At 44.9% G+C, this 23,683-nt stretch overlaps 1 protein-coding gene across 1 annotated transcript; it reads right to left on the bottom strand.

Moving 5' to 3' along the window:
• Window positions 1-14,582: 14,582 nt before the first annotated feature.
• Window positions 14,583-15,650, bottom strand: LOC120044096 (keratin-associated protein 5-5-like). Its single transcript, XM_038988684.1, has one exon. It carries the CDS (start codon window positions 15,648-15,650, stop codon window positions 14,583-14,585), a length of 1,068 nt encoding a protein of 355 aa, XP_038844612.1.
• Window positions 15,651-23,683: the final 8,033 nt, after the last annotated feature.

Raw genomic sequence — 23,683 nt, 5'->3', positions numbered from 1 at the left:
CAGGAAATGGAAAGCGCTGAGTGTGGCCGCTCAACCCCAGTGAAAGGAGCAGAAAGAGAGATTGGGGGAGGAGAGACAGAGACACTGAGCAGAGAGAGCGAGAGAGAGAGACTGAGGAATAAACAGCCTTGTGAAAAATGCACTCTCAACACATTTGGAGGAACTGAAAAGAAGATAAAAACCCTGATCTCAGCAAGGACCGACCAAGGAGCAAATTAGGACAGTTAAAGAAGTTGAACTAGCACGACCAGAGCCATCACCTATAGCCCAAATGGCACCCTATTCCCCATGTAGTGCACTACTTTTGACTAGGTCCCATAGGGCTCAGTCCAAAAGGAGTGCACTATATAGGGAATAGGGTGCTATTTGGAACACCACCAGTCCAACCTTCAAAACACCCATCAAGACTGTCTGCCCCTCCCTAAATCTCATCATCTCTGCATCGTATGATCACTTCTGTGACAGGAGTTCCAATAACTAACTGAATAGCTGGTTTTACTCCACGGGCCGGCAGGCTGCCTGAGATGTGCAGGAGGATTTCCTCTGCCTACGTTCCAACAGCGCCTACAGGAATCACAAGCACGCTTTGTGGGTTGTTTGGGATTAGCACCTGTACCTGTCCCTTTAGCTGCAATAGGAGCTATTTTGGTAGCTTGGGCCGCTCTCACACCAGAGAGCAGCATGGACACGAACTGCACAGCCTTAAGTAGGACTGACTGTGCGTCCGTCATGCTATCCATATGCTAGTCATGTAGAAATTACCAAGTTTTTTTAGCTTGAAGTTCAGATTGCAACTTCTCTATTTTGCGCTCTGATGTCTGGGTCTTCACAGTGGTATCAAGCATATTAGTCGCTAGTTTGCTGTGTCGCATTTCGCCCCCCGAGTAAAAACACAACAAGCTCGAGAATTTGCTTCTTAAAATTTTTGCCACTATATTGCAGAATCGAATCTAATGTAAGACCATTCTTGACTTTTTTGATCAAATTATTAATATGAGATGATTGCCATAAGTAAAATATATTAATTCCTTGCATATTCGCCATCACGTAAGCTATGTATTTCGTCATCACGTAAGCTACGTATTTCGTCATCACGTACGCTACGTATTTTGTCATCACGTACGCTATGTATTTCGTCATCACGTACGCTACGTATTTTGTCATCACGTACGCTACGTATTTCGTCATCACGTACGCTACGTATTTCGTCATCACGTAAGCTACGTATTTCGTCATCACGTACGCTACGTATTTCGTCATCACGTACGCTACGTATTTCGTTACATAAATCTGTGAATCTAATGGAATAAAGTGAAATTTTGTCAAATATGAACGCATGTTGTGTTCCTTTGCCTAGCTACCGCAGTAAACAACTCTCAAGCAGTAGTCCTGCAGTTGCAGTGCATCTACACATACTTGACATTCGCTAACCTAGCATGGATCTCAAAGTCACTACTCATCACTGGGTCTCGGATTCACTTTCACTTTAGATGTCCACACTCACCAAGAATGACATTTGGTAGTTCATTACAGCAGGCTTTTAGCATAGTTTTAGCATCTCTGTAAAGCAGATAAAAAGGTATAGCCAGAGCGTGTGTTTACTACAGATCCTGCTAACTTTACAGCAGCAAAGGGAGCATGTTGAAGGAGGAAGGAGAGTCACAGATTAAGGTAGAAAAACATTTGTTCATAATAGTCCATTTACACTACTGCTAATGGGTATATTGGATATATTTAATATAAAAGGTAATACAAATATTTTGTAAAATGTATTAGAACAGTTATATAAAAAAAGAATGGTCTTCATCCATAAAATCGGCTGTTACACAGTTCTACAATTACAGTGCCAGACCTACTGTAGGTGGCCATGTTGATAAACCTACAGAGGACAGTGAGTGGTGTGAGGGGGTCGGCCATGTTGATAAACCTACAGAGGACAGTGAGTGGTGTGAGGGGGTCGGCCATGTTGATAAACCTACAGAGGACAGTGAGTGGTGTGAGGGGGTCGGCCATGTTGATAAACCTACAGAGGACAGTGAGTGGTGTGAGGGGGTCGGCCATGTTGATAAACCTACAGAGGACAGTGAGTGGTGTGAGGGGGTCGGTCATGTTGATAAACCTACAGAGGACAGTGAGTGGTGTGAGGGGGGCGGCCATGTTGATAAACCTACAGAGGACAGTGAGTGGTGTGAGGGGGTCGGTCATGTTGATAAACCTACAGAGGACAGTGAGTGGTGTGAGGGGGTCGGTCATGTTGATAAACCTACAGAGGACAGTGAGTGGTGTGAGGGGGTCGGCCATGTTGATAAACCTACAGAGGACAGTGAGTGGTGTGAGGGGGTCGGCCATGTTGATAAACCTACAGAGGACAGTGAGTGGTGTGAGGGGGTCGGCCATGTTGATAAACCTACAGAGGACAGTGAGTGGTGTGAGGGGGTCGGTCATGTTGATAAACCTACAGAGGACAGTGAGTGGTGTGAGGGGGTCGGTCATGTTGATAAACCTACAGAGGACAGTGAGTGGTGTGAGGGGGTCGGCCATGTTGATAAACCCAGAAAGAGTCCCAATTCTCTGTCCTTTTTCTAGAAGTGTGCACTTGCACACTCCCCGTCACGGATTTAAAAGCATATGATTGGTGTAAGCATTGGCAGGAGTGAGTTTCCACCATTGTTAGGCTAAAACAAGTGTACACTTTGGGAAAAGGGTGGAGAATCGGGACACAGCCATAAATAAATGCTGATGAGACATGATTGGTCCCCTGTCCGTCTGGCCTTTAGCCCCATGCCTTTAACGATGTCATCCCCTTGTAGGTGGGGCCGGGTTACCGGGACTCTCCAGGGGTGTGCCGAGGCAGAGCACCACCAGGAGGGAGGGGCTTTGTTCAAGGAGCTATTGGTTACCCTACACAGTATCTAGCCTACACCATGGCCCCCTTGATGAAAATGTATCACTGTCATTCCCTGTGTGTGTGTGTGTGTGAGTGTGTGAGTGTGTGAGTGTGTGTGTGTGTGTGTGTGTGTGTGTGTGTGTGTGTGTGTGTGTATATATACGCACGCACGTGTCGCTCAATACATGTGTGTGCGCACGTGTCGCTCAATACATGTGTGTGTGCACATGTGTTATAGTGAGTCAGCTGTATGTACACTGCTCAAAAAAATAAAGGGAACACTTAAACAACACAATGTAACTCCAAGTCAATCACACTTCTGTGAAATCAAACTGTCCACATCAATGCGAGCTGTGGCAAGAAGGTTTGCTGTGTCTGTCAGCGTAGTGTCCAGAGCATGGAGGCGCTACCAGGAGACAGGCCAGTACATCAGGAGACGTGGAGGAGGCCGTAGGAGGGCAACAAACCAGCAGCAGGACCGCTACCTCCGCCTTTGTGCAAGGAGGAGCAGGAGGAGCACTGCCAGAGCCCTGCAAAATGACCTCCAGCAGGCCACAAATGTGCATGTGTCTGCTCAAACGGTCAGAAACAGACTCCATGAGGGTGGTATGAGGGCCCGACGTCCACAGGTGGGGGTTGTGCTTACAGCCCAACACCGTGCAGGACGTTTGGCATTTGCCAGAGAACACCAAGATTGGCAAATTCGCCATTGGCGCCCTGTGCTCTTCACAGATGAAAGCAGGTTCACACTGAGCACATGAGCACATGTGACAGACGTGACAGAGTCTGGAGACGCCGTGGAGAACGTTCTGCTGCCTGCAACATCCTCCAGCATGACCGGTTTGGCGGTGGGTCAGTCATGGTGTGGGGTGGCATTTCTTTGTGGGGCCGCACAGCCCTCCATGTGCTCGCCAGAGGTAGCCTGACTGCCATTAGGTACCGAGATGAGATCCTCAGACCCCTTGTGAGACCATATGCTGACACATGCACATTTGTGGCCTGCTGGAGGTCATTTTGCAGGGCTCTGGCAGTGCTCCTCCTTGCACAAAGGCGGAGGTAGCGGTCCTGCTGCTGGGTTGTTGCCCTTCTATGGCCTCCTCCACGTCTCCTGATGTACTGGCCTGTCTCCTGGTAGCGCCTCCATGCTCTGGACACTACGCTGACAGACACAGCAAACCTTCTTGCCACAGCTCGCATTGATGTGCCATCCTGGATGAGCTGCACTACCTGAGCCACTTGTGTGGGTTGTAGACTCCGTCTCATGCTACCACTAGAGTGAAAGCACCACCAGCATTCAAAAGTGACCAAAACATCAGCCAGGAAGCATAGGAACTGAGAAGTGGTCTGTGGTCACCACCTGCAGAACCATTCCTTTATTGGGGGTGTCTTGCTAATTGCCTATAATTTCCACCTTTTGTCTATTCCATTTGCACAACAGCATGTGAAATGTATTGTCAATCAGTGTTGCTTCCTAAGTGGACAGTTTGATTTCACAGAAGTGTGATTGACTTGGAGTTACATTGTGTTGTTTAAGTGTTCCCTTTATTTTTTTGAGCAGTGTATATATGTTGTGTGTATAACTGTCCACGGAAAAATATATATATATATATTGGTCTACCGAGAGTCGTCTGTTCTATTAACCAAATCGATTGGTAGAAATTGTTAAACGTGTTTTGTTCCAAATATAGGCACATCTTGTGTTTTAATCAGATCAACAACAGTATATGTACAGAGCTTGTCTGACGCTTTAAGCGCACTGTTTGATTAAAATCATTAAGACACAAATGACTAGAGGGAGTCCGACTGCAATTGATTTGATTGTGCTCAGACTTGCTGTGTTAAAAAAAAGAAAAAAGGACAGCGTGTGACTAGCACCCATTGTCTCTCTCCTCCACGCTGCAGAGACCACTACACAACTTCAGTGTTTATCACCATGTTCATGTTGCTGAAGCTGAAACATAAATTACAGCCATCTGACTGAAAAGTTCTGTTACCGAAATCCCTCATTTGTTTAGGGAAAAACATTCCCCATTCCCTCAACCCTTGCTCTTTTTACGTGACACACGTATGCATCGCATGCACGTGACCAATAGGGCCTGACCTATAGCATATCATAATCACATCAATAAATTGTTTATAAACAAACTCCGAACACGTGACAGAAAAATGGATGCAGAGGACGTGACAAAAACTGGAAACGGGAATGTTTACTGGTTGCTTAGGAGATAAATGGGGAAGTCAGATTTGTGGGATAAACGTGATGAGTTGTGGAAAACACCGGAGATCAAGAAAAATAAGGTAAGGAGCAAGCCCTGCGTGCATATTAAGTACGCCAAACAGGTGTAGTTAGATTACAATATCATTTGTCTGACCATTTGGAACAATGTAAACACTAAATAAACAAGTGTACCAGAGAGTCTGTTGTAACGTTGAGTTTTTTTGTAAAGCCTTTATGACAGCAAAGACTCAAAAACAGTCGCATTCATTCGTGAAAGCAATTTATGAAATGGAACGGTTTATTTATTGTTTACGCAAATTATTCAAAGGTCGCTTTAACTTTTTTGGTACTGCCTGGTACAGCAACTGCACCGCCCTCAACCGCAAGGCTCTCCAGAGGGTAGTGCAGTCTGCACAACACATCACTGGGGGCAAACTACCTGCCCTCAAGGACACCTACAGCACTCAATGTCACATGAAGGCCCAAAAGATCATCAAGGACAACAACCACCCAAGTCACTGCCTGTTCACCCCACTATCATCTAGAAGGCGAGGTCAGTACAGGTGCATCAAAGTGGGGACTGAGAGACTGAAAAACAGCTTCTATCTCAAGGCCATCATACTGTTAAACAGCCATCACTAACAGAGTGGCTGCTGCCAACATACAGACTCAAATCTCTTGCCACTTTAATAAATGGATTTAATAAAGCTATCACTAGTTACTTTAAATAAACGTCACTTTAATGTCTACATATCCTACATTACTCATCTCATCTGTATATAGTGTATTCTACACCATCTACTGCATCTGGCCTATGTCGCACGGCCATCGCTCATCCATATATGTACATATTCTTATTCATCCCTTTACATTTGTGTGTATAAGGTAGTCGTTAACCAGAAGCACAAGCATTTCGCTACACTCGCATTAACATCAGCTAACTATGTGTATGTGACCAAAACAATTTGATTTGAGTTTCCTAAGGACTAGAAGCGGGGCAGCCCTCTGTTGGCGCCATCTTAAATCATAATGATAATCATAATAATAACAATAAGGAGATGAAGAAAAAGGAGGGTTATTATTATTAGAAAATGTTGTTTTTCTGAAAATGTGTTAGTGTAAACACTAAATAAGTAATACCAGAGGCTGTTCAAATCAACAACAAAAAAGTTAAAGGCTTTATTACACAATAGCAAAGATTAAAAACAGCCGAATTTGTGAAATTGTTTATCCGACATGTGGTTGTGTGAGGCTTGGTGCTCACAGAATCAGTAAGCTATTAAACACTCAACCAGCCAACAGAAGCAGGATCTGTCTTATTTCTGTAGATATTCAATCTACACACAATAGCCCCATAATCAAAGTAAAAACAGGTTTAGAAATGTTTGCACATTTATTAAAAATAAAAACAGAAATACCTTATTTACAGAAGTATTCAGACCCTTTGCTATGAGACTCGAAATTGAGGTCAGGTGCATCCTGTTTCCATTGATCATCCTTGTGATGTTCCTACAACTTGATTGGAGAACACCTGTCATTGGACATGATTCGGAAAAGGCACATCTGTGTATATAAGGTGGCACATCTGTGTATATAAGGTACCACAGTTGACAGTGCATGTCAGAGCAAAAACCAAGCCATGAGGTCAAAGAAATTGTCCGTAGAGCTCCGAGACAGGATTGTGTCGAGGCACAGATCTGGGGAAGGGTACCAACACATTTCTGCAGCATTGAAGGTCCCCAAAAACACAGTGGCCTCCATCATTCTTAAAATGGAGGAAGTTTGGAATCACCAAGACTCTTCATAGAGCTGGCCACCCAGCCAAACTGAGCAATCGGGGGAGAAGGGCCTTTGTCAAAGAGGTGACCAAGAACCTGATGGTCACTCTGACAGAGCTCCAGAGTTCCTCTGTGGAGATGGGAGAACCACCTCTGCAGCACTCCACCAATCAGGCCATTATGGTAGAGTAGCCAGAAGGAAGCCATTCCTCAAAAAAAAGGCACAGGACTCTCGGACCACGAGAAACAAGATTCTCTAGTTTGATGAAACCAAGATTGAACTCTTTGGCCTGAATGCCAAGCATCACGTCTGGAGGAAACCTGGCACCGCTCATCACCTGGCCAATACCATCCCTACGGTGAAGCACGGTGGTGGCAGCATCATACTGTGGGGATGTTTTTCAGCGGCAGAGACTGGAAACTAGTCAGGATCGAGGGAAAGATGAACGGAGCAAAGTACACTGAGATCCTTGATGAAAACCTGCTCCAAATTGCTCAGGACCTCAGACTGGGGCAAAGGTTCACCTTCCAATGCAGGAGTGGCTTTGGGACAAGTCACTGAATTTCCTTGATTGGCCCAGCCAGAGCCTGGACTTGAACCCGATCGAACATCTCTGGAAAGACCTTAAAACATCTGTGCAGCGACGCTTCCCATTCAACCTGACAGAACTTGAGGATCTGCAGAGAAGAATGGGACAAACTCACCAAATACAGGTGAATCAAGGCTGTAGTCGCTGCCAAATGTGCTTCAACAAAGTACTGAGTAAAGGGTCTGAATACTTATGTAAATGTGATATTTCAGTTTAAAATGTTTAATACATTTGCAAAAATGTCTAAAAAACTGTTTTTTTCTTTGTCATTATGGGTAGTGTGTAGATTTATTTTAAAATCAAAGTCATCAATTTTAGAATAAGGCTGTTTGAGTTTCCCCGCTCCTCACTTCTAAACAGCACATGCCTTAATTGTTTTCCTCAACACCAATATGCTGGTTGACTTAGGTATTATACACATAGCAACATGGTCTAGGAAAAGGTGCCAATTCAACAGCACACTGACGTTTCAGAACCGCCAACAGTGACCACTATCCAACGAGGGAGAAAGCGCAGTCGTTATAAATATATTTTTTTACATTTTTGACTTGCACCATTGTTCTTATCTAACCATTTACAATTTCAGTAGCAAATGTCTTAGTGATGGACTGTGCCATCTCCACTGCCTCCACAATGGAGTAGTCCACTCTGACAGGCGTGAATCCGACAGGTGTCTTGTACACCATGAAATTATTATTTTTTGCTTCTGCTCGACTAAAGAAATCTCGATCGACCAACAGCCTATAGACCAAACATTCGACTAAATGTGATCAGCCCTAGTTGTATGTCCATTGAGCAGAGACACACCAAGAGACATGCAGGAGGGTCATTCTTCAAGGATACCTCCATCATCTGGACTGCTGGCTCAAAATGATGGTGCTTGGGATGGGGGGTTGGGGAGGTGGGGTTGAGGGTTAGGGAGGGAGGTGGGGATACGGTTGTGAGGTTGAGGAGGTTGGGGGAAAGCCACGTCCTCCACTTGACAGCAGTGTAACAAGATTATCAGGGCTGTAAGAGCAAACAAAAACCTGCAGCAACCCGCTTTGGAATCCAGATTACAGCAGCACCTCCCTCTCTGAATACTAAGCGACACTGAGGGGGACTATCGTAACGGGGGCGCGTGCTTTGTTCAGATGCTGAGAGAAGACGTTATTCGTAATAGGCCTATAGAGACTCAGCCGACGGACTCACCAACACACACACACAAATATTCACTACAGAAACATGCACACAGACAAATTGTATTAAAACAAACAGATGACTCACTAAAAACACACAATGCCTGCACACAAACATTACACGCACACCCACCCACCCAATGATTTAGCCTGTCACTGCTGATTCTTGAAAGGAAGCGTGGCGGCGCTAGGCATCGGCAGCTCCCTAATGAAGTGGATAAACTAGGCAGTGGAGGTGCATGCTGATGAAAGACCAACAACCAGCGGCACAACAGACCAACAGCCAACCAGCGACACAACAGACCAACAGCCAACCAGCGACACAACAGACCAACAGCCAACCAGCGACACAACAGACCAACAGCCAACCAGCGACACAACAGACCAACAGCCAACCAGCGACACAACAGACCAACAGCCAACCAGCGACACAACAGACCAACAGCCAACCAGCGACACAACAGACCAACAGCCAACCAGCGACACAACAGCCAGCGAGCGACACAACTACAGAGGCAGTAAAGGTCAGAGAAATGAACAGCTATCTTAAATGATAGGCTAAAATAATGATTCTTCACACCTAGGTAATAAGATCACCTGCTTAAATTCATGCTTGTAGATACTTAAAAAGGTAGACTCAGATATGACGTAGATGCACAAAGTAAACAGTGGGTCAATTTCAAAAACAAGTAAGAACGTTGAAGCGCAACGCTAAATTTCACCTCTGTTTTGGTCCAGTTGCTAACACACTGTTACAGGGTGAAGCGAACCTGTGCACATACTGTGTGAGAGCGAAGTCTTGCATCTCGCAATACCTATGGTGCTGCTTGTGGCAACGTCATTTCGATGAGTCTACCTTTAAGATATAATTATATCTCACCTGCTTAAATTCATGCTCAACACTGAAGATAAAATGATATTGCACCTGTCAGCTTAAAAATCATGCTTCTCCGCATCAAACTTAAAATAAATCTCACCTGCACAAAATCATTAAGACAAGATGAAATGATCTCACCCGTTTAAAACCCCTGCTTCTCCAGTATGCGTACACTAGGCCTAGACCGTGTGGTCTGCTCCACTACATTACTGGTTTTGTTCCTCCCGTACGTCCTCTAAAGCACTCACACAATGTATCTGCAGGTTACCACAAGCAGCAGGAAGAACAGAGACTATTGCAGCGCGATGCAAGAAGATGCACTCACACAATGTATCTGCAGGTTACCACAAGCAGCAGGAAGAACAGAGACTATTGCAGCGCAATGCAAGAAGATGCACTCACACAATGTAACGGGTAGTTGACACTATGCTGCAACAACGTGATAGCTGCCAGACAACAGCAGCAGAGAAGTTTAGCCTCGCGCTTCACGCTCTTAGTTGCTGCAGGAGTCTGTCCGGTACTACTCTTTAGAGAGTCACTGACTCTTCCTTTAAGTATAGTCAACACTACATGCCTGATAGGAGTGCCACCAGTTCCCCCCCCATCCCTCCTTTGAAGAAAATGATAAGATATTCTGACCTAATCATCCCTCCCTTCAGCTGAGTGAAGTCAATTATCAACCAAGCTGCATGTGTCGAGCGCCATTTAACTGCAAATGAAAAATCTGACTCTGCTGGTAGCTCAGGAAGAGTTACCAGGAGGCTGGCTCAATTTATGCATGTAGGAAAGAAAGAGAAAGAGGGGGAGGGAGGGAGAGAGAGGCAAAGAGAGAGAGCTGTTATTCAGAGCGTGAAATAAGAGTGACAAAAGAGAGAGGGTAAATCGTTCAGCGGCTTTCAAAGGGAAAATGTGTGAGGCGCTATCAATGGTGGGAAAACATTAAGCCAACACCTTTTTCCATTAAGAGGTTGGAGTGATGAAGAGACATTTCCTAACATAACCAGAAATTGTTTGCCGAAATGAGAATGGCACCTTTTACAAGGACTGTCCCTGTAGTAGTGGATCCTTGTATAATGATGATATGTCACCTACGCTGCCCTGCTTTCCCATGGGATAGATGAGTGGTTGATTGCAGAGAATTCTGAGCTCGTAGTGGTTCATAAAGCGTCTCAGAGTAAGTTCTGCTGATCTAGGATCAGGTCCATCCGAGTCCTTGACCAATGTAGGCTAATCTTATTCATCATGATGTTAAAGGCAAAACTGATCCTAGAACAGCACTCTTACACAGAACCTAAACCGGCTGCGCGCGTGAGCCATCGTGCATAAATGTATTTTGTCCCCCCACACCAAACGCGATAACGACACGCAGGTTAAAATATCAAAACAAACTCTGAACCAATGACATTAATTTGGGGACAGGTCGAAAAGCATTAAACATGTATGGTCATTTAGCTAGTTAGCTTGCACTTCCTAGCTAATTTGTCCTATTCAGCTAGCTTGTTGTTGCTAGCTAATTTGTCCTGGGATATAAACATTAGGTTGTTATTTTACCTGAAATGCACAAGGTCCTCTACTCCGACAATTAATCCACACATAAAAACGGTCAACCGAATCGTTTCTAGTCATCCCTCCTCCTTCCAGGCTTTTTCATAGTTCAACTTATATGGTGATTGGCATCTAAACTTTCATAGTATTACCACGACAACCGGCAACGGTTCGTCTTTCAAATCACCCACGTCGGTATAACCAATGAGGAGAAGGCACGTGGGTACCTGCTTCTATAAACCAATGAGATGGGAGAGGCAGGACTTGCAGCGCGATCTGCGTCAGAAATAAAGATTACTTCTATTTTAGCCCTTGGCAACGCAGACACTCGTTGATGCGCACGAGCAGTGTGGGTGCAATAATTGAATAACATAAAGTCCTACATTTATTTTGCAACGCGCACACAACGCGAGCAGTGTGGTCAGCCTATCAGTCTGAGCGACTTTATGAATACAGTCTCTGGAGTCCATCAGGCATGAGGCTCACGTGAGTGGGTGAGGACAGACATGTCAGAATCATAGCCAAGATCTAATCTGATTCCCAAGAAGACTGTTTAATATAAGATTTATTTGGATAGCTCTCAAAAGTCTGTCAGAGTTGGGGCCTGTGATGTAGACTAATGTGTCCCAAATGGCACTCTATTCCCTATATAGTGCACTACTTTTGACCAGAACCCTATGCAGGGAATAGGGTTCCATTAGGGATGAACCCCGTGATTACTAGAAACTGAGAACACGTCATCACACTTCAAATTGAGGAATAAGAAACAGGTGAGTTTCTCCACCTGAAAGAGGAACGACTGAGTCTTGAGATACAGAACAAACCTTATCTAGAGTAAAAAGACTTCCTGTGTGCTGGTTGTTGCCATAGATTAAAATAAATACTCAACATGTTATTAAGTCATAAAGCTTTTTTTTTTTTTTTAAACATAGGCTATGCTGTTTTAGCAGAATCAACATGTAGAACAGTTGGAAAAGTAACAGAACGTCAGCCGATATTCTTGTCAGAGGCACTTGGTTGCAATCTGCTGTCCATCATTCAGTGTTGTACTTTAGGCCTACACCCAAGCTACACCACAGATTAGGCCTAGACAACGTTTTTGTGTGAGGAAGCTCTATGTCAGTTGTTCAGCATATATGTTGAAAGAAAATTGGAAAGCAATTTCAGCACACTCTTAGTACCTGTGATTTGGTGTTTTCTAAAATACGCCAAACTTGGCTAGGCTTATTTCCAAGTTGAATACAGTGCCGCTGTGGTCTATTGAATCGATATTGTGTCGAGAGCCGCAGTGGGACTCGGAGGAGAGCGAGGACTTCATTGGCCTTCAACGCTCTATCTGCCTGGAGGACTTGATTAAAAGGGAATCGCTCTTGATACATCAGCAGCCATAGTCTAACGCTGGCAGAGGGAGGCAGGGAGAATTGCAGGCAGCCCACACACACACTCACTCACTGGTGAAATGTTTCAATCCATGAACTACCATTACTGGATCCTATATGTATTACTGACCTTAGGACTACAATAGAATACAACAGTATTGTCCATATTGAACAACAGAAATGTGTCCAATTTCTCTACAACATGAGAGTAGGCTTCTCTGGAACAGGAATAAGTCAGTTATTTGTAGTTAATTGGCTCTGTATGGTTAAGAGCTCATCAGTGTCGTCACTAAGCAAACAGAAAGCTAGGCCTACTCTGTCTGTCCAATCCACTGCTGCTTTGGTAGACTCATTAAACAAGGCGACAATATTGCTCCCACTGTAATGTTATGCTACAAAAATCAACTCTGCTATTTGTAGGGTTGTCAGTGATTTAGTGGACCATCAGACAACTGACTGAATTGAAAACAATTGTCTCATCATGTAGATAGTAACCTATGTACTACGCGCATGCGCCCACAGGTGGAAAAAGTACTCAATTGTTATACTTGAGTAAAAGTAAAGATACCTTCATAGAAAATGACTCAAGTAAAAGTAACCCAGAAAAATACTACTTCAGTAAAAAAGTATCTGGTTTTAAATGTACTTAAGTACAGTGGTGGAAAAAGTACACAATTGTGATACTTGAGAAAAGTTTATTTTTTTTAAAATGCATTACATCAAATTCCTTTTATTTTTCAAACAAGACAGCATACTTGTTATATATATATTTTATTTACAGACAGACTGGGGCACACTCCAGCATCATTTAGAAACACAGTTGTTGTGTTTATTGAGTCCGCCAGATCATAGGCAGTAGGAATGACAATGCATTATTTTGATTGGTACATGAATTGAACAATAATTCTGTCCTGTCTGAGCATTCTAAAAGTAACGAGCACTTTTTGGGTGTCAGGGAAAATGTATGGACTAAAAAGTACATTATTTTCTTTGGGAATGTAGTGATGTAAAAGTATATCAAAAATATAAATAGTAAAGTACAGACACCCCAAAAAACGACTTAAGTAGTACTTTAAAGTATTTTTACACCACTGTACACACACACAAGGCTAAACGTCAACATTCATAATAAGTGTACAAACTCTGGTTCAGAGTGGTTGATGTTCATGTAAATGAAGCACACGTTTTTCATATGGTACAAGTAACATTGACAAGTCAAATATTGGAAAAGTAACATTGACAAGTCAAATATTGGGAAGGTAACATTGACAAAGCCTCATTTGACGTCACAGATGTTGCCTACTTAAAACAGGTCAACCAAGTAAAGCACATGAAAGTAAAAATGACAACGCTTTGCCTGCTGTGCCTGGAGGATGAAAGAACAAAGTGCTACTTTTTCACAAGTCCAGAGAGGTAGCCTATATCGCAACACTCAGCAATCATAATCCCCTTCCGACGACGCCTTGCAAAGAGTTTCATCACCAACAGCCCCTCCTTCCATTAAACAGAAAACCCTATATTCTCTCTCTATGTAGCTACAGCAGCACTTCTGTTTCCCCATGTAGCTACAGCAGCACTTCTGTTTCCCCATGTAGATACAGCAGCACTTCTGTTTCCCCATGTAGCTACAGCAGCACTTCTGTTTCCCCATGTAGATACAGCAGCACTTCTGTTTTCCCATGTAGATACAGCAGCACTTCTGTTTCCCCATGTAGCTACAGCAGCACTTCTGTTTCCCCATGTAGCTACAGCAGCACTTCTGATATCTGTTTCCCATGTAGATACAGCAGCACTTCTGATGTCTGTTTCCCATGTAGCTACAGCAGCACTTCTGTTTCCCCATGTAGATACAGCAGCACTTCTGTTTTCCCATGTAGATACAGCAGCACTTCTGTTTCCCCATGTAGATACAGCAGCACTTCTGATTCCCCATGTAGATACAGCAGCACTTCTGTTTCCCCATGTAGATACAGCAGCACTTCTGTTTCCCCATGTAGCTACAGCAGCACTTCTGTTTCCCCATGTAGATACAGCAGCACTTCTGTTTCCCATGTAGCTACAGCAGCACTTCTGTTTCCCCATGTAGCTACAGCAGCACTTCTGATGTCTGTTTCCCATGTAGATACAGCATCACTTCTGTTTCCCCATGTAGATACAGCAGCACTTCTGTTTCCCCATGTAGCTACAGCAGCACTTCTGATTCCCCATGTAGCTACAGCAGCACTTCTGATTCCCCATGTAGCTACAGCAGCACTTCTGTTTCCCCATGTAGATACAGCAGCACTTCTGTTTCCTCATGTAGATACAGCAGCACTTCTGATGTCTGTTTCCAAAGTAGATACAGCAGCACTTCTGTTTCCTCATGTAGATACAGCAGCACTTCTGTCTCCCCATGTAGATACAGCAGCACTTCTGTTTCCCCATGTAGATACAGCAGCACTTCTGTTTCCTCATGTAGATACAGCAGCACTTCTGATTCCCCATGTAGATACAGCAGCACTTCTGATGTCTGTTTCCCATGTAGATACAGCAGCACTTCTGATGTCTGTTTCCCATGTAGATACAGCAGCACTTCTGTTTTCCCATGTAGCTACAGCAGCACTTCTGTTTCCCCATGTAGATACAGCAGCACTTCTGTCTCCCCATGTAGATACAGCAGCACTTCTGATGTCTGTTTCCCATGTAGATACAGCAGCACTTCTGTTTCCCCATGTAGCTACAGCAGCACTTCTGTTTCCCCATGTAGCTACAGCAGCACTTCTGTTTCCCCATGTAGCTACAGCAGCACTTCTGATTCCCCATGTAGATACAGCAGCACTTCTGTTTCCCCATGTAGATACAGCAGCACTTCTGTTTCCCCATGTAGATACAGCAGCACTTCTGTTTCCCCATGTAGATACAGCAGCACTTCTGTTTCCCCATGTAGATACAGCAGCACTTCTGTTTCCCCATGTAGATACAGCAGCACTTCTGTTTCCCCATGTAGCTACAGCAGCACTTCTGTTTCCCCATGTAGCTACAGCAGCACTTCTGTTTCCCCATGTAGATACAGCAGCACTTCTGTTTCCCCATGTAGCTACAGCAGCACTTCTGTTTCCCCATGTAGCTACAGCAGCACTTCTGTTTCCCCATGTAGATACAGCAGCACTTCTGATATCTGTTTCCCATGTAGATACAGCAGCACTTCTGTTTCCCCATGTAGCTACAGCAGCACTTCTGATGTCTGTTTCCCATGTAGCTACAGCAGCACTTCTGTTTCCCCATGTAGCTACAGCAGCACTTCTGATGTCTGTTTCCCCATGTAGCTACAGCAGCACTTCTGTCTCCCCATGTAGATACAGCAGCACTTCTGATGTCTGTTTCCCCATGTAGCTACAGCAGCACTTCTGTTTCCCCATGTAGCTACAGCAGCACTTCTGTTTCCCCATGTAGCTACAGCAGCACTTCTGATTCCCCATGTAGCTACAGCAGCACTTCTGTTTCCCCATGTAGATACAGCAGCACTTCTGTTTCCCCATGTAGCTACAGCAGCACTTCTGATGTCTGTTTCCCCATGTAGCTACAGCAGCACTTCTGTCTCCCCATGTAGATACAGCAGCACTTCTGATGTCTGTTTCCCCATGTAGCTACAGCAGCACTTCTGTTTCCCCATGTAGCTACAGCAGCACTTCTGTTTCCCCATGTAGCTACAGCAGCACTTCTGATTCCCCATGTAGATACAGCAGCACTTCTGTTTCCCCATGTAGATACAGCAGCACTTCTGTTTCCCCATGTAGATACAGCAGCACTTCTGATTCCCATGTAGATACAGCAGCACTTCTGTTTCCCCATGTAGATACAGCAGCACTTCTGTTTCCCCATGTAGATACAGCAGCACTTCTGTTTCCCCATGTAGCTACAGCAGCACTTCTGTTTCCTCATGTAGATACAGCAGCACTTCTGATGTCTGTTTCCCCATGTAGCTACAGCAGCACTTCTGTTTCCCCATGTAGATACAGCAGCACTTCTGTTTCCTCATGTAGATACAGCAGCACTTCTGATGTCTGTTTCCCCATGTAGATACAGCAGCACTTCTGTTTCCCCATGTAGCTACAGCAGCACTTCTGTTTCCCCATGTAGCTACAGCAGCACTTCTGATTCCCCATGTAGCTACAGCAGCACTTCTGTTTCCCCATGTAGATACAGCAGCACTTCTGATGTCTGTTTCCCATGTAGATACAGCAGCACTTCTGTTTCCCCATGTAGCTACAGCAGCACTTCTGATTCCCCATGTAGATACAGCAGCACTTCTGTTTCCCCATGTAGCTACAGCAGCACTTCTGTTTCCCCATGTAGCTACAGCAGCACTTCTGTTTCCCCATGTAGCTACAGCAGCACTTCTGTTTCCCCATGTAGATACAGCAGCACTTCTGTTTCCCCATGTAGATACAGCAGCACTTCTGATTCCCCATGTAGATACAGCAGCACTTCTGTTTCCCCATGTAGCTACAGCAGCACTTCTGATTCCCCATGTAGATACAGCAGCACTTCTGTTTCCCCATGTAGCTACAGCAGCACTTCTGTTTCCCCATGTAGATACAGCAGCACTTCTGTTTCCCCATGTAGCTACAGCAGCACTTCTGTTTCCCCATGTAGATACAGCAGCACTTCTGATTCCCCATGTAGCTACAGCAGCACCTCTGTTTCCCCATGTAGATACAGCAGCACTTCTGTTTCCCCATGTAGCTACAGCAGCACTTCTGTTTCCCCATGTAGCTACAGCAGCACTTCTGTTTCCCCATGTAGCTACAGCAGCACTTCTGTTTCCCCATGTAGATACAGCAGCACTTCTGATTCCCCATGTAGCTACAGCAGCACTTCTGATTCCCCATGTAGATACAGCAGCACTTCTGTTTCCCCATGTAGCTACAGCAGCACTTCTGTTTCCCCATGTAGCTACAGCAGCACTTCTGTTTCCCCATGTAGCTACAGCAGCACTTCTGTTTCCTCATGTAGATACAGCAGCACTTCTGATTCCCCATGTAGATACAGCAGCACTTCTGTTTCCCCATGTAGCTACAGCAGCACTTCTGTTTCCCCATGTAGCTACAGCAGCACTTCTGTTTCCCCATGTAGCTACAGCAGCACTTCTGTTTCCCCATGTAGATACAGCAGCACTTCTGTTTCCCCATGTAGATACAGCAGCACTTCTGATGTCTGTTTCCCATGTAGATACAGCAGCACTTCTGTTTCCCCATGTAGCTACAGCAGCACTTCTGTTTCCCCATGTAGCTACAGCAGCACTTCTGATTCCCCATGTAGCTACAGCAGCACTTCTGTTTCCCCATGTAGATACAGCAGCACTTCTGTTTCCCCATGTAGCTACAGCAGCACTTCTGTTTCCCCATGTAGATACAGCAGCACTTCTGTTTCCCCATGTAGCTACAGCAGCACTTCTGTTTCCTCATATAGATACAGCAGCACTTCTGATTCCCCATATAGATACAGAAGCACTTCCGTTTCCCCATGTAGTGAAAGAAGCACTTCTGTTTCCCCATGTAGATACAGCAGCACTTCCGTTTCCCCATGTAGTGAAAGCAGCACTTCTGCAGACAAGAAGAAACCCCATAACATATGCTGTGTATTTCCGAAGGGAAATTAATTTCTCCTGATTAGGTATAACTAACTAACTACTGTGTTGCGTCAACCATACAATACATAGGCATTTGCAGAGGTGTTGGTTCATTGTCTGTGACGATGTGCAGCAGTGGATTCTTGCCCAGTGGTTCATCAAGTGGACTGGGCTGGTCGGCCTACCCCAAACATTGCCAATCGGTGTTGCTGTCAGTAATAGCCCTCAGACGATGGTGCCGACCCAAACCGTACCGACTCGGATGGAGTATCAACGATGGTCCTTTCCAGCACAGTGCCAGCAACTACGATGGATGTAGCCATAACCAGGCCAGCTCCACTCAGCTCAGTAGAGTGAAATGGGCTTTACAGTCCAGTAGCTGTGTGCACCATCCAGCCACGTTCACCTCTAACAGTGTCCAGCCTTGTTTTATGTTGGCCACCTCTAGAAGGGCCATAAATCTCTGAGCTGATCTCACCACACCACCCCAATCTCCTCCTGCCTGCCACCTGCTGTGGTGCTATACAAGGCCCCCTCATCTGTTCTCGTTACCTGCTGTGGCGGGACGGGAGACAGGAATTGAGCTTTATTGCAAATCTGGGTCTCTGACATGGGGCTGTAGCTAACTGCGCAGTATGTCTACCCAAACACGCTTTGCTTGCCTGCACCAACGAGGATGATGAAATAACTTGGAAATCGGAGCAAGAGAGAAACTTCAGAGACTCTACGCAGATCCTATCTGTGTACCCCTCCTCGCCCATTTAGGCTACTCAACAGTTTCCAAGGTGACTGGGAAGTAGAGCTGGACGATATATCGAATGAATGTTTTTTGTGAGATATTACAAATGCCTGCATCGCACTAATCATTTTTAAAATATTTTTTTATGAGCGTTTATGTACGCATGTTGTCTTTTTGGTCTCGTCTCCTTCGCTCCTTCTGTGCTGTGCACCTAACCATTTACACCAGAGATCTGTATATAATGACGAGATGCTCATGTCTCCGTCCCTAACAATGGGAGTCGTGACAAGCTTAGGTCCAAAATAAGCCCATAGAAACGTATTGGCCTTATTTGACAGATTTTGGCGAGTGAAACTTCTCACGTCGCCTCTTCCTCTCTGTTTATACACACACAAACAAAACACCTCCCCCTCCACTCACAACAACAAAGATGAGAGATCACTTATTCCTCTCTGACAAGAGGTTTCAACTTGCCATTTGGTCCAACAGAATTTGTCATAGGGATACCGAAACACATTGAGACATTATTTTACTGTAATAGAGGAGAAGTTAACCTTTGTAATGATGCCCTTTTTACATCTCAACTACTCAAATTGCCCACAGGGCAGACACCAGTAAAACAGGAGTATTAATGAACACTGATTCTGGAAAACAAATGGTCAGTTTGTCACGTGGAACCGCTAGCAGCATCTTAGCCAGACCGTTATACTCGCTGTCTAGTCTGTTTTATAATACCACGTACCGTTAGCAGCATCTTAGCCAGACCGTTATACTCGCTGTCTAGTCTGTTTTATAATACCACGTACCGCTAGCAGCATCTTAGCCAGACCGTTATACTCGCTGTCTAGTCTGTTTAATAATACCACGTACCGCTAGCAGCATCTTAGCCAGACCGTTATACTCGCTGTCTAGTCTGTTTTATAATACCACGTACCGCTAGCAGCATCTTGGCCAGACCGTTATACTCGCTGTCTGGTCTGTTTTATAATACCACGTACCGCTAGCAGCATCTTGGCCAGACCGTTATACTCGCTGTCTAGTCTGTTTTATAATACCACGTACCGCTAGCAGCATCTTAGCCAGACCGTTATACTCGCTGTCTGGTCTGTTTTATAATACCACGTACCGCTAGCAGCATCTTAGTCAGACCGTTATACTCGCTGTCTAGTCTGTTTTATAATACCACGTACCGTTAGCAGCATCTTAGCCAGACCGTTATACTCGCTGTCTGGTCTGTTTTATAATACCACGTACCGCTTGCAGCATCTTAGCCAGACCGTTATACTCGCTGTCTGGTCTGTTTTATAATACCACGTACCGCTAGCAGCATCTTAACCAGACCGTTATACTCGCTGTCTAGTCTGTTTTATAATACCACGTACCGCTAGCAGCATCTTAGCCAGACCGTTATACTCGCTGTCTAGTCTGTTTTATAATACCACGTACCGCTAGCAGCATCTTAGTCAGACCGTTATACTCGCTGTCTAGTCTGTTTTATAATACCACGTACCGCTAGCAGCATCTTAGCCAGACCGTTATACTCGCTGTCTAGTCTGTTTTATAATACCACGTACCGCTAGCAGCATCTTAGCCAGACCGTTATACTCGCTGTCTAGTCTGTTTTATAATACCACGTACCGCTAGCAGCATCTTAGCCAGACCGTTATACTCGCTGTCTAGTCTGTTTTATAATACCACGTACCGCTAGCAGCATCTTAGCCAGACCGTTATACTCGCTGTCTAGTCTGTTTTATAATACCACGTACCGCTAGCAGCATCTTAGCCAGACCGTTATACTCGCTGTCTGGTCTGTTTTATAATACCACGTACCGCTAGCAGCATCTTAGCCAGACCGTTATACTCGCTGTCTAGTCTGTTTTATAATACCACGTACCGCTAGCAGCATCTTAGCCAGACCGTTATACTCGCTGTCTGGTCTGTTTTATAATACCACGTACCGCTAGCAGCATCTTAGTCAGACCGTTATACTCGCTGTCTAGTCTGTTTAATAATACCACGTACCGCTAGCAGCATCTTAGCCAGACCGTTATACTCGCTGTCTAGTCTGTTTAATAATACCACGTACCGCTAGCAGCATCTTAGCCAGACCGTTATACTCGCTGTCTAGTCTGTTTTATAATACCACGTACCGCTAGCAGCATCTTAGCCAGACCGTTATACTCGCTGTCTAGTCTGTTTTATAATACCACGTACCGCTAGCAGCATCTTAGCCAGACCGTTATACTCGCTGTCTAGTCTGTTTAATAATACCACGTACCGCTAGCAGCATCTTAGCCAGACCTTTATACTCGCTGTCTAGTCTGTTTAATAATACCACGTACCGCTAGCAGCATCTTAGCCAGACCGTTATACTCGCTGTCTAGTCTGTTTTATAATACCACGTACCGCTAGCAGCATCTTAGCCAGACCGTTATACTCGCTGTCTAGTCTGTTTAATAATACCACGTACCGCTAGCAGCATCTTAGCCAGACCGTTATACTCGCTGTCTGGTCTGTTTTATAATACCACGTACCGCTAGCAGCATCTTAGCCAGACCGTTATACTCGCTGTCTAGTCTGTTTTATAATACCACGTACCGCTAGCAGCATCTTAGCCAGACCGTTATACTCGCTGTCTAGTCTGTTTTATAATACCACGTACCGTTAGCAGCATCTTAGCCAGACCGTTATACTCGCTGTCTGGTCTGTTTTATAATACCACGTACCGCTAGCAGCATCTTAGCCAGACCGTTATACTCGCTGTCTAGTCTGTTTTATAATACCACGTACCGTTAGCAGCATCTTAGTCAGACCGTTATACTCGCTGTCTGGTCTGTTTTATAATACCACGTACCGCTAGCAGCATCTTAGCCAGACCGTTATACTCGCTGTCTAGTCTGTTTTATAAAATGTGCAATAAGCTTAAAAACACAATTATATTAGGAATTGGCAACTCATTCTCATTGTGAGAAATAAGGTAGGTCACATGATTTCAACATCTAAACAAAGTGGAAAGGCTAGCATGCTGTTCAAACAGTTGGAGACGGACAGAAGGGAACAAAGTGGCCAGGCTAGCATGCTGTTCAAACAGTTGGAGACGGACAGAAGGGAACAAAGTGGCCAGGCTAGCATGCTGTTCAAACAGTTGGAGACGGACAGAAGGGAACAAAGTAGCCAGGCTAGCATGCTGTTCAAACAGTTGGAGACGGACAGAAGGGAACAAAGTGGCCAGGCTAGCATGCTGTTCAAACAGTTGGAGACGGACAGAAGGGAACAAAGTGGCCAGGCTAGCATGCTGTTCAAACAGTTGGAGACGGACAGAAGGGAACAAAGTGGCCAGGCTAGCATGCTGTTCAAACAGTTGGAGACGGACAGAAGGGAACAAAGTGGCCAGGCTAGCATGCTGTTCAAACAGTTGGAGACGGACAGAAGGGAACAAAGTGGCCAGGCTAGCATGCTGTTCAAACAGTTGGAGACGGACAGAAGGGAACAAAGTGGCCAGGCTAGCATGCTGTTCAAACAGTTGGAGACGGACAGAAGGGAACAAAGTGGCCAGGCTAGCATGCTGTTCAAACAGTTGGAGACGGACAGAAGGGAACAAAGTGGCCAGGCTAGCATGCTGTTCAAACAGTTGGAGACGGACAGAAGGGAACAAAGTGGCCAGGCTAGCATGCTGTTCAAACAGTTGGAGACGGACAGAAGGGAACAAAGTGGCCAGGCTAGCATGCTGTTCAAACAGTTGGAGATGGACAGAAGGGAACAAAGTAGCCAGGCTAGCATGCTGTTCAAACAGTTGGAGACGGACAGAAAGGAACAAAGTGGCCAGGCTAGCATGCTGTTCAAACAGTTGGAGACGGACAGAAGGGAACAAAGTGGCCAGGCTAGCATGCTGTTCAAACAGTTGGAGACGGACAGAAGGGAACAAAGTGGCCAGGCTAGCATGCTGTTCAAACAGTTGGAGACGGACAGAAGGGAACAAAGTGGCCAGGCTAGCATGCTGTTCAAACAGTTGGAGACGGACAGAAAGGAACAAAGTGGCCAGGCTAGCATGCTGTTCAAACAGTTGGAGACGGACAGAAGGGAACAAAGTGGCCAGGCTAGCATGCTGTTCAAACAGTTGGAGACGGACAGAAGGGAACAAAGTGGCCAGGCTAGCATGCTGTTCAAACAGTTGGAGACGGACAGAAGGGAACAAAGTGGCCAGGCTAGCATGCTGTTCAAACAGTTGGAGACGGACAGAAGGGTGTGTTCAGAACTGTTCTGCCTTGTTAGCTAGCAAATAGATCCAAGATGGCTAAACTTGAAATATAAAGATTAGCTGGCTACTCCACTAGCACTTGGGCTTGTTTATGAGACCTGTGTTAATGTTCTATAATGCCTGCTACAAGTTAGTCATTATTAGTGAATGTGCATTATGCATGGTTCTGGTTAAAATATGTAACAAAAATGTCATTTTCATAGTGATTATTGCAAAAAAAGCAAGTTAAACTATTTTGATAAAAATAATAAAATTATTAGTGGGTCTTATGGTGGTGGAAGGCTTATATTTTGCCTAGGTATAATTTCACAAGCCCTAAATTCATTAGATTATTCCTGACTGTTTTAAAATGCTGTGTATTGGCCTTTAAATTGTAAAACAAAGCTTAGAGAATTTTATCGATATCGATGTGATTTGTCCACAAGTTTTTTTTTTTAAGAAAAAAAAGGAGATATGATTTTTAGGCCAAACCGCCCAGCCCTACTGAGAAGTAAGTAAGTAACTCAGCCTCTGAGCAACAAAAAAGGCAAAAGCATATTTTCACTGCCCACCACTAAAATAGCACCATGGCACTTATAGTAAAAGCTATTCAAAGTGCATCATTAGGAGTTGCTGGCAACCAA

The sequence above is a fragment of the Salvelinus namaycush genome, chromosome 3 (genome assembly GCF_016432855.1).
Source record: "Salvelinus namaycush isolate Seneca chromosome 3, SaNama_1.0, whole genome shotgun sequence".
NCBI lineage: Eukaryota > Metazoa > Chordata > Actinopteri > Salmoniformes > Salmonidae > Salvelinus > Salvelinus namaycush.
The sequence above is the reverse complement of the archived record's forward strand: the minus strand, read 5'-3'. Positions and strand labels throughout refer to the sequence as shown.

What these genes read in the sequence shown, in the direction of transcription:
- LOC120044096 (XM_038988684.1), bottom strand. Translation starts at nt 15,650, where the DNA reads ATGGGGAAACAGAAGTGCTGCTGTATCTACATGGGAAACAGATATCAG.